The sequence below is a fragment of the Egretta garzetta genome, unplaced genomic scaffold (assembly GCF_000687185.1).
Source record: "Egretta garzetta isolate BGI_Z169 unplaced genomic scaffold, ASM68718v1 scaffold454, whole genome shotgun sequence".
NCBI lineage: Eukaryota > Metazoa > Chordata > Aves > Pelecaniformes > Ardeidae > Egretta > Egretta garzetta.
The window spans coordinates 2,634,604-2,649,247 of record NW_009259429.1 but is presented as its reverse complement, the minus strand read 5'-3'; the positions used below and the strand labels follow the sequence as shown (position 1 = coordinate 2,649,247).

At 40.1% G+C, this 14,644-nt stretch overlaps 1 protein-coding gene across 1 annotated transcript in view; it reads right to left on the bottom strand.

Moving 5' to 3' along the window:
* SLC6A5 (solute carrier family 6 member 5) overlaps positions 1-14,644 on the bottom strand; it is a 35,175-nt gene that overhangs the window by 14,374 nt on the left and 6,157 nt on the right. The window contains exons 5-9 of the mRNA XM_009637087.1: positions 13,728-13,869; positions 13,176-13,308; positions 10,906-11,040; positions 8,576-8,679; positions 5,221-5,345 (exon numbers count right to left, since the gene is read on the bottom strand). Coding sequence (XP_009635382.1) covers positions 5,221-5,345; positions 8,576-8,679; positions 10,906-11,040; positions 13,176-13,308; positions 13,728-13,869 — 639 coding nt within the window. The remainder of the gene's footprint in view (positions 1-5,220; positions 5,346-8,575; positions 8,680-10,905; positions 11,041-13,175; positions 13,309-13,727; positions 13,870-14,644) is intronic.

The window sequence follows — 14,644 nt, the reverse complement described above, 5'->3', positions numbered from 1 at the left end:
CATTGCCGGCTCATGTCCAGCTTTTCATCCACCAGCACCCCCAAGTCCCTCTCGGCAGGGCTGCTCTCGATCCTTTCTTCCCCAAGCCTGTAGTGATACCGGGGGTTACCCTGACCCAGGTACAGGACCTTGCACTTGGCCTTGTTGAACCTCATGAGGTTCACACAAGCCTACCTCTCCAGTCTGTCCAGGTCACTTTGGATGACGTCCTGTCCTTCTGGCAATTCAGTCTCTCATATTTACAGGAAGATTTAACCATTGTAGAATTTAGCCTCACATTATTAATTTCTATTTTGGCTGTAAGTTTCAAAACGCTCATACATTCCTACTTTCCAAGCTGCAGAATACATATTTAACCAGTATACAAATATACTGATCCAAATATGAAAAATAAAAAAAATTACATACTGCAGCTGTGTTTCTTTCCTGCTCTGTGATCAGATTCCTATCACTGGTCCTGCCAATTAGCAACCCAGCCTTAGACCACCATAACGATCATCCACACCTCAGTACTACAAGGATAAACGGAAAAGAAAATACTCTTCATTAACTCATCAGCACACGGTCAAATGAGGAGGAGAGAACTTAACAGATGCACACAGCTGATACCAGACACAAGGTAATTACTACCATGAATCCAAAAAAATCCACAAGACATTCTGAAAAAATGCACAGCAGAAAAAATAACAAGATGAGGGTCTCTTAAAGCCTTAACCAGGAATTTTCCTTTCTCTGTTGGTTTGATATCTCGGGCTATAATTTTTATTGACTGTAAAGAATAAGTATTTCTACAAGTATGCTTAGATTTGCCTGGGAGAAGAGGCTGCAGAAATGTGGTGGTAGCATTACAGTAGATGGCACTTCTTCTCTGTTTATCCCAGCTAAAGGAGTGCCCACTTTGAATGTTCTGAAGGATGTTCCCTGTCAGACAAGATACAAATGAAAGCCAAGTTGTACTGACAACATGACCCACGCCATGAGAAGGGGCTCCAAACTCACTCTCTCCTGGCCATTTCTAATCTAGGTTATTGCATCCCATTTCCCACGGCTCCTCATGCTGTTTCTCTTTGAGATAGAACTGTTACTTTCTCACACACTGAGAAAAACACAGTTTTAGCAGAAATAATCTCCATGGGAAAGTTGTGAAGTGCTTGGAGTTCCTTCTAAACAAAAGGCAAACATGAAAATTAACAACAAGGTAAAAAAATAACACTGTCCGTGACTCAGTAAGTGTTGCTGCCTTTAAAATGTGCTGAGAAGAATGGTTTTTTGCAATAGGAAGGTGCACGTAGAAATACTATGTATTCATGAACATGTGCTTTTGTCTCTTGATTAAAGATTTCTTCTTGACTATTAGAGATAAAGGCTCTGTTTGCACTAGCTTCCTGCATGTAGAAGTTCAATTAAGTCTTGGAGTTCCCATTAATTGCAATTTTAGAAAAATTTTAATTATAGAATATGAAAGTGCCCATCTCTGCATCTTGGCCCCTCATAAATCTCCAAGGTATCACATGGCAGGGAGCACCCAGGCACAGGCAAACACTCCTCCCCTGGCTGGCTGGCTCCCACCCTCTCCATCTTCAGAGATTTAGGGGGAGATGAACTCTTTCTAAAGGGCTATTAAAGCCAGAAAAACTCCAAAGGTTTTATATATGTTGAAACAAAAAAAGTCAAATGACCTTGAACTTTCATTTTAAACTAGTAAAATTTTTCAGTTGTGGTATGTTCTTAATCAGAGTAGAACAAAAATAGATTGCCCTGTCTTTCCCTCCATGAAGAGTGTTTTATTTGTTCATCAGGTACCTGAGCTTTTCCCGAAAGGAAAATTCTAAGTGAAAAAAATACTATTTATTTCAGATTAATATTTTAGGAGGGGGGGAAAAAAAAAAAAAAAAAAGAAAATCCTTTCCCATTTCCATTAACAATTTCATTCAAGGTTTAAAAAACCTGAACAGTGACTATCATCATTTTTGCGGTTTTCTCCTTCACTGCAAAAAGAAATGCAACTTTAGAATTAAAAAGGTAGGGAGGGACAAGGGTTGGCTCTTTTCCCCTCTTGCTGAGTCTGCTTTTTAATTCTGTTAATTCAATGTGCTAACTCAGCCTGCAATTATCCCTAGTATTCACTCTTGTCCTACGGTACTCTTCTCATACGAGACTGAATTTTGTTTCCCCCTATCATGGAGAAGAGTAAAGTCTCACCGTCGTGAAATATTTTTAAACGGCCTAAACGGGCTTTTACGAATGCACTGACAGCCCTACAATCAGATTGTCTCATGGCAGCTTTTTCACATCCCCATGAACAGCTGCTGAAACAGCTGTGAACAGAGCGCCCCAGCCTGTGACTCGTCACTCACTTGGAGACCACCAACAAGCACTCAACTGGAAAGGGTTTGCCCTCCCCTGTGCTAAATATTATGCCATCTCCAGTGAGATGAACCATCTGAACCAAGCGTTTCCTCCACCACCCCTAACAGCCACATCCCTCCGTCCCCACACTGTCCATCCCTTTGTAGCTTCCACTGCAGCTTCACTCAAGCAGGGCTTCTTCGACTAGAACTCTTTACAAATAATTTCAGTGAGTACAGCATGGTTTAGATTTTGGGGTGGGTTTTGTTTGTTTCAGGATGGAGGTAAATTCTAAAATAAAAAGATTAATGGAAACGTTATTCCTAAAACACCTGGCCTCAAATGGAGTTTTTCAAACATAATAGTAACATCCAGCCAGAAATGAGGGGATGAGAATGAAACTTTTCTGTTCCCACTTAGCTGACTGGAAGACCAAAAAGAAGACATGAGGCAGTGAACACCAAATTGATATCATGGTAGTTTGCAAGTGCAGTATCCCCTATTACTCGAGATGGACCTTTTGGAGCGGTTCCAGAAGAGGACCATGACGATGATCCGAGGGCTGGAACTCCTCTCCTATGAGGACAGGCTGAGAAAGTTGGGGGTGATTCAGCCTGAAGAAGAGAAGTCTCCAAAGAGACCTCATTGCAGCCTTTCAGTACTTAAAGGGGGCTTATGAGAAAGATGGGGACAGACGTTTTAATAGCACCTGAGCAACAGAACAAGGGGTGATGGTTTTAAACTAAAAGAGGGTAGATTCAGACTAGATAGAAGAAATTTTTTTACAGTGAGGGTGGCAAAACACTGGAACAGATTTCCCAGAGAAATGGAAGATGCCCCATCCTTGGGAACATTCAAGGTCAGGCTGAACGGGGCTCTGAGCAACCTGCATTGGTTGAAGATGTCCCTGCTCACTGCAGGGGGTTTGGACTAGATGGCCTCTAAAGGACCCTTCCAACCCAAACCACTCTGATTCTACGTGCTGTGAAGAAAGAGTTTGCTGGCTGACCATCCTATTAAATTCTCCTCTGGTGCAAGCCCCAGACTAACTCCCTCCCTGTGACAACTGCAGCTCACAAGCTTCCCCTCACCTCAATATCTGGGCTGCCATGTGCCAGCCAAAGGAGCTTCAGAAATTGAATCTGGCCCGGCACCTTTATTTGCATCTCACTGAGGTCAGAAGTCCTGCAAATTCTGTGGGATTATCCATGTTTCATTTTACAGAGAAGGAATAAGTGAAAAGAAACTAAGAGCCTTTTTGGTTTTCTTAACCTGCAGCAAGATCTTGTTCCCTCCTCTGTTTTTCTCCTCCTTTCACCTGTAGCAGCTCATTTCTAATAAAGAATTAGAAACATTAGAGTTCCAAAAAAAAGTATTTTTCAAGAAAAAAAAATATGGAATGCTTCATCTGCTTCACTGGCTCTTGTTCCTACAACTACAGGGTTTCTGCGTCCCCAGCTCATGTTGTCTGTTTTCCATTTATCTCCCACAAAGATGTCAAATGCAGATTAACCTCTGTGCCTAATTTGTCCAGATTGACCTAGGAACATTACTGTACAGAAACTATGGAAAGTTGTCTTGATTTCTGTCCCCTGTTGTCAACTCACTGCTACAATTTCTGAATCATGGTGCTCAGTCAATCAGGTACCTCAGGCTATGTGTAGCATCTTGTGGCATTGAATTTATCCACACAACAAACCTGTCAGAATAACACTCTATGTCTTCACATTAGTGCAGACCGTGAGACACGTCATGGATAGAAGCCATAAATACGCGACATTCATTTTTTTTAACCCTGCCATCCTTCTCCCATTCAGAGCCTCCTCTTGCTCTGTGCTATTGTGGATCAGGGCGATAACATTGGGGACCATCCCCATGGCTCACGGAGAAGCCATTAATCACTTCCCTTCAGTGCTTGGGAATTACCGTGTCTGTGCTGAAAGCTAATACAGGGCACTTTGCACACACATACTTACAGAAACAGCTATGGTGGGGGAATCATAAATATCTACATGAGTTATTACAAAGTTATTAAAAATTTGTCCTTTTCACACAGTTCAAAAACGATCTTCAAGATCTGGGTGTTGCTTGGCTTAGAGGCAAAGTGCTGCACATTTCACAGGAAATGTAGGACTAGACTAAGGTAACCATTATCCCTCCATAATGCCATCAGATTTTTACAACCCTTTAAACTTCTCAGATTCTTACCCCAACAGCTCCTCCCTTCCTCTCCTCCCGCTACTTCATACCAAACCATACACGACAGCACCAATTCTTCCATCAGTCACACTACTCTCGCTCACATTCAGCTCTACGAATTAATGAGTTTCAGATCCCCATGTGTAACCAAATTGCTTCACTAACCAAGATTGGTTCTTCAGAAATCCTTTACTTCCTTAGGGAGGCAGCTCCTTGCTCCCCACTGTTCAGAAGCTCAATCAAACTCTTGCACCATATTTCTCCCATCCCCCACACCGTGAAGCTCTGTCCTCTCATCCAAGATTCCCACCACCACAGACACCTTTTACCTTGCAGAGGATTTGACAAATAGCAGCAGAGACAAATGAGAAAAACAGCCACCATTTAGAGTATGTGAAGGAGACATCTCACCCTACCCCCATCAGTCATTTACATAAAGATTTAAAACGAGTCTCAGCTTGTTTCCTTCTCTTAACAAACAAGTGATAAGGAGGCTTCAAGTAATGGTTTGACTTCCCAGTGTACCTTCTCCCATGAAGAAATGCCTACAAGTGGTTTACTAATCAACTCCAGTTTGAAGCCATTATTCCCACTATCAATGTCATCATTAACAACAAGGCTGAAGATGCTACCAGGTGCCTGTCTAAGCAATGAAACGGCAGCGTACCCTACCTTGGTCTGCCACAGCTTCAATATTCACTTTGAGCTCATTTGCCATGAAGCCAATAACTGAGAAGATGACAAAGCCTGCAAATATACTTGTGGCACTGTTGGTACACGTGACTATCAATGTGTCCCTGAAAAGAAAACACAAGAAGCCACATCACGTTGTTGTAACACGTGCAAGTGAGGAAGGGTTTGTACACAATTAAGGAGTCTCTCTCATGAGCACACACATCCTGTGGGAATGCTGATGAAGGTACACTTTTACACTCAGGTACATTTGATGCTGATCAGAGATGACAGAAGTCTTCACAACACCACCAGGAATCAGCTGTGCAAGCTTCCATCACCCACACGCTACATAGAAAGCCACAGGCCAAGCAGGAGGATGAGCATTTCTGCTCTTGACCTCTCCAAAGAAGGTAGCAATGGTGACACGATTTGTAATGCAGTGTTTTACTCTTTACCTGATGCGGATATCTGCTCACTGTATTACATAGGAACTAACCACCACCATGCAGGTAAGATGATTTTTTTCCTTTATCTTTCTTACATTTATAGACAAAATTTCAGAGTTGAGCTTTCCGTACTTTGCAGCGCTCACTTAAACACCTGCCCATCTGCAGAGGATTCCCTGATACAATTTTCCGTTGTTGTTGTTGTTAAGGGAATCTCAAGAAATGCATACCTGAAACGTCACACCATACTGGGTAAGGACATGCGACTTGACAGAAAAACAGCCCTCATGATCCCCATCCATAATTATTACATTCTTGGTAGGATTTTTATTTTTTCTTCACAATATGTGTGAAAGAAAATATGTGAAGAAGACTTCCCCTTAAACTACTACAACCTAGGAACAAACAAGTCACTCATTTTAATTATTTGGGGGGTTAGGCTTTTTTTTTTTTTTCCTAAGTTGACTAGAATTGCTTATTCCAACTGCTATTTGTTTGTCAGAAACAGAATGAAATACGACCTGAAAAGTTGTCGAGAACCTCACTGAGCTGGCAAACTTCTGGAATCTCTAACAGAGCATCTCTTAACAGGAATGGTTAGGTTAACTCTTCAGGTCTACAGCAAAAAAAATTACGAAGTTCGGTTTGGAATCATCATGTGTTAATCTTCTTCCAAATCCCAGACACATTTTAAGTAAAATATTTTAGGTTTGCATTATGAAGTGAATTTATGCAAATTTACTGCAATTACACATCATTTAATGATGTTTAAAATGAATATGTCATTGAAAAATACAATTTTATCTGCCATATTAGAACGTAATGAATATTAAAACTGAAAGGAAAAGCAGTCATGCTTCATTTCAGTATTCAAGATGTGTTGTAAAAATAAAAATATTAGAAGTAACTAAGCTTTTCTAATTATTTCTGCTTCAGTCTCCCATAGATTTCTCTAACATAGGTAAAGCATGTATTTAGTATTAGACCTGTAGTATTTTTATACTTCATTAACGCGTATTTTATTCAAAATTATCATTAATATTTTCCAAAAAACACAGAACATTGCTAAATGAATGCAGACAGATAGCACGAGACTTGTCCCATTTTTTGCCCTGATATTCTGAATACATTCATTGATCAACAAAAAAAAAAATTAAAAAATCAAAGCCTGGGACAAATATTTTCAAAAATGGAACCCAAAGAATTGCTGGGTGGGAGTTACCAAGTACGCAGCACTGTTACTTATTCATATTTTAGGATAATTGTACTAAATTACCATTGAACACCATAAGGAAATTGTTTTGAAAATCCTTTTTAACATCCTGATCCACATTTCTTTTTAAAGTTAAGTATTTTGTGTACAGAAGTCTATAGGATATGGGAGTTCAAATCCCAAGAAGCCTGTGCTTTAAAGTCTTGATTCTGGAAAGATTTTAAGCCTGCCCTTGGAGCAGTCCCTACGAAGCCTGCTAGCTGCCCTGAATCAGCACCTCTGTCCTTGCAGGAATCAGTAAACGTTTGCTTCAGGAAACCAGATTGGCTTTAAAGACAATAAAATAGCAGTGAAACATTCTACTAATGCCACTTGCTTTTGTTTTTTCCATCTGCGGACATTTATCTGGCATGCTTTTGATGAAAAACTATAGTATGCCAACAGAACTATGACTTTTTTCCTTGTAAAAATAACTTCCAGTGATTTCTAATAAGAGGGATTTTAAATTTTACCGCCTGAAATAACTTTGTACCTGTAAAACCACAATAAGAGCAACCGGAAAAAATAGTAACATTTAGGAGAGACAGGAATCACATATATAGAAATCAAGTGTTAAATTCATGCAGGCCTCACGATGGCAAACTTCATCCCATTCTACACATGGGCTGCTCTTCAGCAGAGGCTGCCAACTGGCACGATTTCATACCAGTGCTCACAGCTGTCGACAGCTTCCCAGCTTGCCCTTCTACCTCAACCTGCTGGTTCTGAAAATGAAGAGCCAACAGGGACTATAAGAAGCCTGTGGCTCTTCTTGAGGCTAGTAGATTAGGACCTGGGAAGAAGATACACTGTACAAACCCTCAAAATATTTAAAAGAAACAAACAAACACAGACACACACACACACGAAAGAAAAGAGGAGAGGAGAGAAAAAGAAAAAAAGACAAAAGGATAAAAGAAGGAGAGGAGAGGAGAGGAGAGGAGAGAAAAAGAAAAAAGACAAAAAGAGAAAAGAAAAAAATAAAAGAGAGAAGAGGAGGGTCTTTCAAACCAGATTTCTGCAAGATGGAAGACGACTGGTTTTGGAGAAGACCTGTTTACTAAGACCGAAGGGTTTCACTCTCACATACCTGTAGCAATTATTATGGAATTTGTTGTAAGAAGAGAGAGTAATTAGACCTCCCCATGCTGCAGATAAGGAGAAAAAAATCTGAGTGGCAGCATCCTTCCAAACCTAAGACAGAGAGGAGAAGAAATAGCATCGGCTTCAGGAAGCAGTATTAGAGAGATCAATAACACTATTAAATGTTACTGTTGGGGCCTTAACACACAAGTAGTTTAAATGAACTTTAGAGCAATGGATGTCAATAAAACATTTAAAAGCAAAATCCTGCCCATTCGATGGGGGCTGTTCTTGTTGAGCCCATATAAAATGACAGCATAACCTTTGTCATATATGGAGGGCACAAATATTCAAACTATATTGCTTGACACATACCACACACACACACACGAAAGAAAAGAGGAGAGGAGAGGAGAGGAGAGGAGAGAAAAAGAAAAAAGACAAAAAGAGAAAAGAAAAAAATAAAAGAGAGAAGAGGAGGGTCTTTCAAACCAGATTTCTGCAAGATGGAAGACGACTGGTTTTGGAGAAGACCTGTTTACTAAGACCGAAGGGTTTCACTCTCACATACCTGTAGCAATTATTATGGAATTTGTTGTAAGAAGAGAGAGTAATTAGACCTCCCCATGCTGCAGATAAGGAGAAAAAAATCTGAGTGGCAGCATCCTTCCAAACCTAAGACATAGACGAGAAGAAATAGCATCGGCTTCAGGAAGCAGTATTAGAGATCAATAACACTATTAAATGTTACTGTTGGGGCCTTAACACACAAGTAGTTTAAATGAACTTTAGAGCAATGGATGTCAATAAAACATTTAAAAGCAAAATCCTGCCCATTCGATGGGGGCTGTTCTTGTTGAGCCCATATAAAATGACAGCATAACCTTTGTCATATATGGAGGGCACAAATATTCAAACTATATTGCTTGACACATACCAGTTCAAATATGTCCAGCAAAGAAAATACAAATCAAGAGGAAAAATCTGTATCAGGTGCTGATGGTTTATGCACCAGTGGTCCTAAATAATACCTTATCTTCATGACAAAACTAAGAACTTCAGTGTCGCTTGATGTGCTACTTTTGGGTGAGATTACATTAAAATTAGGGTAAATTTCTGTCATTAGGTGTACATCAAACAACATAGCATAAGTTAGGTTTATTTAGACACCAGGGTCCAGTTTCCTCCCATGAGAAGAAAAGACACATTCAACCAAGTCTCTCTTAAAAAAATAAAACCACAAAACAACCAAACAACATTGTTTGCACTTTATGAAAGTTCTTCAACGCCTTAAATATATTTACATAAAACATTTATAAACTGCCTGGAATTTCAAAGGAGTTGGTCTTACTTATGACTTGCGAAATGTTCAAAGCAGCGGTATTTCTATTTACAAGCTTTCCTATAAAGTCTGATTTTCCACCCAAGTCCACAGTGCAGAAATGGAGATACATGTCCACCCACAGATAGTCAGGCGGACCTGTACAGCAGGCACACACTAACCAGCTTGAAGATGTTACTTAAACACTACTTCAAAATTTACAAGCAGTCAATCCTTCATCCAGCTGAGCATAATATACAGCTCTTACTGTTAAAATTGCAAATAAAATTAAAATCAGAAGCTCGCCTGAATATGATCAAACACTTACCCAGGGTTTTACAGATACTTAGTGTATTCAGACAGCCCCATTTTGCAAAAGGCATCAGTTTTCACCTCCTTTACTGCACGATGTGGGATCAAAAATGCTCACATTAATGCAAAATTAATTTCTGTATTGTTTGCAAAAGATTTAATATTCCTGTCACCAAAGGATCAAAATACCCATTACTGCAGAGAAATTAAGGAAATTAAGATCTGCACAATTCATCCAGGAAATCGTTTTCAGCTTTAATTATCAATCTGTCGGTGTGATATCACAAGGCTATCGATAGAGGAAAAAATTTCTTAGGGGAAAAAAAAAAAACCAAACCAGTAAATTTCCGAGGTATTGCTAAAAATTCCTTTTAAATTTCTATAGAGTCTGAATTGTAACTCTCAGCTCAGGCCTCAGTTCAGTCTCCGGAAGCCTGCCTCAAGATACTTCAGACCAACACGCAGGCGCTCATGTGCCATGCCAGAAAAATATATGATCCCTGGGCGGGTTTACGTCTACGCAGACACAAATCCATGTGCATTTTTAGAACATGCTTTACTGGCTTCATTGGCAATAGATGGCTTTTTAGAAATCAGTTAAACTCACAAGTGAGGCAGCAGAGCTGAAGCTCTATCTCATGCAGTCAATGCCTAAAGAGCAAAGCCAGGTACCAAGTCCTTTAATTCTGTCCTCTCCTACACAGCAAGTAGCTTTGTTTCTTAAAAAACAGGTAGGATAATGATCACAGCCATTCTGTGTCAATGTATATGCTGTTAGGGACTTAGGAAGTATAATTTGGTTTTGTTTAATCTAATGTCTCATATCCATTATTCAGAACAATCTTTGCTCAATGAGTATAATACACCTATTCAGAGCATTTCCCAAGAAATGCAGGTAGGTTTGTTACGTTTCCTATTAAAAGCTTCACGTGCTTGTTCAAGTCAAGGCAGCATCCACCAGACATCAGCGTATGAAAACCTGTACTTCCTTTTGAATTCCGTATTTTCCAGATGCACCTACTCTGAGAGATTCAGGTGAAATATTACATGCCATGTAAATACCGTATCTACAATAATATACGTTAAAAAAAAGTCATGTGCACACAAGTAACAAGCATCCACGGCAACCACACTCCACAAAAGACGAAGAACAAGTTTCCACGGATGACAATGCTGCTTCTGCGCAGAGAAAACGCTTGCAACAGGCATTAAGAAATCTGTATGAATTATTCACCCTAGCAGCGTTTTAAGTGCAATAATAAGCCCACCATAGCATCAATTAGCTTCTCCCACTTTGGTGTGATGAAGTACCAGATTCCAGCTCCAGCTCCAGGTAGAGTTACTCCTCTTATGAGAAGGATGATGAGAACTACATAGGGGAACGTAGCTGTGAAGTACACCACCTGGACAGACAAAAAAAAAAAGTATTGAAAGGGCTTATTTGGGTATATAAGAAGAGGCGGGGGGGGATACAAGTGCTGCACTATTGCCTGAAGAAAGCAATTGCTTGGGTTCAGAGACAACAGAGTTATTTCCCAGGGAATCTGAAATTTTACAGCTCTTGCTGCCAGAAACAGGAATAGTATCAATAGCAACAGAGGTAGGAGTTGGGTTCTAGACAGAGAGGGGAAGAAAAAGCAGAAAAGAAAGTCTGGAGAGGAACAGTAGGGATTGAGAGCAAAATGGATATATCACTTTTGATCCTTGCTCCAAGTAAACTAACACAGCTCAATGGAAACACAGTGAGCAATGACATTCAATACCACTTAAATCTCTGATTTTTTTCTATATATTTCTTTGTATTTAACGAAGCCTAAAGAATTTTTATTACTGTTTGTACCTCTTCGTAATTACATATCACCATGAAAACATTTATGATCCCAATGCAAAAAAAAACAAAAAACAAAAGTCAGTGAAATGATCCAGATAGATCTAATCATCATTATGTCTAAATACACAGCGGAGGTTGTGTATTTAACATCTTGATAATTACCTAGTACCAAGCAGAGCTCTCTCTGCGGCCAAATAAAATGGCTAAATTATGACCAGTTAAGCTGTACCCTCTACCCAGAAGTATTTCAAATCCTTTTACACTTTAACCTCTGAATCTTAGAGGGACCAGAATCATCTGAGCTGAAGTGACTTTTGAAACTGCTTTCCCAACTTTCTTCTTGAAGTTTCAAGAAGTTGCCAGTTTCGGGCTGTGGATATACTGAATTCATCTGTGCATAAATACAGGTTTTCTAACCCTGACACCAAGGAGCCACTATATTTCTGGGCCACAAAGATTCACTTAAAGAAATATCTACTGCCACATCCAAACCAAACTTGTTCTTCATAGAATCATAGAATCGTTTTGGTTGGAAAAGACCTTTAAGATCATCAAGTCCAACCGTTAACCTAGCACTGCCATTCTTCTCTACAACTTCTGTTCCTTGGCTCTGGCCTTCCATGAAACAGTTTTTCCTATCACTCTAAGGTATGGAAAATAAAAATACCTCAACTTTCCCCTGGGATTTTCTGATAATTCCCAAGATACCTCACAACAGATGTTGTCGCCTTCTAGATGCAAAGGGCTGGCTTGGAATCAGAAACCCTGTACCCAGCTCTAGAAAATTCATAGCTGTCTCTGCACATCCACTATCTTTATCCCAGGAAATATCTAGTTATTTTGCTCCAGCTTTTTTATCTTTTCAGACTACTCTTTGTAAACAAGCTAGATTTATGCTCTGTCATCATCTAACATTCTAACCTGTCTGTTAATTGCAGTGGCATTGATGGAGAAGTCTCAGACACTGCTAAGCGATAAAAAAAAAAAAAAAAAAAAAACCAAACACAACAACAAAACAAACCACTTAAACCAGTGCTGCTGCTGAAGAAAAAATTGCATTTCTCTGTTCAGAGGGCCTGCACCTCATGCCAATGAGAGGCCACGCTCCCTCTTGGCACGGGCATCTCATTAGGAGGCATGGCAGAAACCTGCAGCTTTGAGGAGCGAGGGAAAGCAAGGCATGTGGTGTCAGAGAAACAGAGCAAGGAGCTGGGTGACATCAAGGCAGAGTTTTAGAAAGATGGCACACAAATACTTTGGAAAAGAGGGTACACGCTGTCACTGCTCATGCTCGACCAACTTAAGTTTGGTTTTGATTTTAAAATATGTTACTTAACATCTTAATTTACATCACAATTTCCCTGATTACAGTGAAATGTGAGATGACAGCAGAATTTTAATGAACACCACACAGAATAGGGAAGGCTGCTGAAGGCGCCTTTTTTGCCATCCTACTGCTGAGCGCATCTCGAGGGCTCATTTTAAACTTACTGAAGATTAGGGAACAAATGCTGAACCAAAATTATCTTTTTTTTTTTTTTTATGTTTTGCCTAGACAGGAAAACACAGACAGGTAAGGGGCATTTGATTAAGACTTCACCATTTACTGAAAATAATTTTCAGTAATTCACTGCCTTAAAGAGTGTGATTCCCTTAGAGCAGCACGCTGCTTTCCTGCAAGTGTACAATCACAACTATTTTTCTTACTTTTCCCGATGACTTGATTCCTTTAGCAAGGGAGGCATATACAATCACCCAAGCTAGGAAAAGAGACAGTGCCAAGGGCCATCTAATCTCACCAGGATATTCAATCCCTGCTGAAATCTTCAATACAAAGTACCTAAGAATAAAAAAGAAATTAAAAATAAAAATTAAAAAGGAAAAAAATATAATGACAGCAACTGCAGGCAGCAATTCAGTGTAAATTCCTACAGTATTTTGTTTTGCTTCAGCGTTCTCAGCAGTTCCTCTAGAAGGTTCCGGTGGTTCTCACCATGTATTATTTTATTTATCTGCATTGCAGTAGTAGATAAAAATGCCAGGCATGGGCCAACACCCCAGCTGTACTATGCACCATAGGAACAGAACACAAATAATCCAGCATTTGAAATTTAGCTTTCATCATTCCTACGCATAAAAAATGGGTATCATTTGCTGTCCTTAACTACGGTATTTCTAGTCTTCCAGACAGTGATTTGTTGTCTGTTACAGCAGTTTTTGGAGATGAACGTAATGTCTCCAAGCAAAGAAAGATCTTACTTGAAGTATTCTTCACTTCCACTGACAAACGTTTTGTTTCCTTCACTGGTGAAGTTAACCATGGTCAGGTTTGGATAGGCACTCATACAGAAAGTAGAGTTCTTGATTTGTATTTTTGGGTGGTCACCAATAATGCAAGAATCTAGGAAGAAAAGAAATCAAAGAGAAAAATAACCTGCCTAGATTTTTTTTTTCTTCGGGTTGGGTGTAAAATGACGATAAAAAGCATTGGATCGCACACCTTGAGCTTTTGTTCTGTGTTAAGGTTTCTGGAACCTTACAGCTTACAGAAGCTGTACAGGTCTGAGAGAACTCAGTCTTAAAATATCTGATGATTTTCCCCTTTATCCCAAATCTATGGTGTAAAAAGAGTCTGAGGAAGGGAAAGAACTTCTGCCCCCTCGCTCGGGGCCACACCGCCTGCGGGCCCCGGGCCGGGCTGAGGGAGGCAGGGGCAACCCCGCGGGCAGCTCCGTGGTTGCTGGGTTTGGCTTTTCCTCTCTTCAGGTTGTTGCATCGTTCGGGCCGTCTGCAAAAACGTTTTTCGTTTTTGGGTGTTTCTTTTGTGTTTGTTTTGTTTTTTTTTTTAAAAAAAAAAAAAAGCCTCGTTAAAAATAAGCCTCGCTAAAGCCCAAGAAATTGTCTTTAACAGGGGCCACCAACTATAGCATTTTGTTCAGTGCTTTCTCCCCTACACTGTTTTTTACCCAGGGGGAAAAAAAGGGAACAAAAAGTTGGGCTTTTATTAGCATTATAGTTGAAAAATCCCATTTATCCTTGATGAGGCGAAATTGAAATAGAAGAGGGGAAGGAAAGCGCCCGTGCTACACAGATGGTTTGGGAAGCGACGGTCCCTTCCCCCGCGCTGGGAACCCCGCCCGGCCGCAGCCCCCGCTGGCATCTCCCGGGGCGCCGCT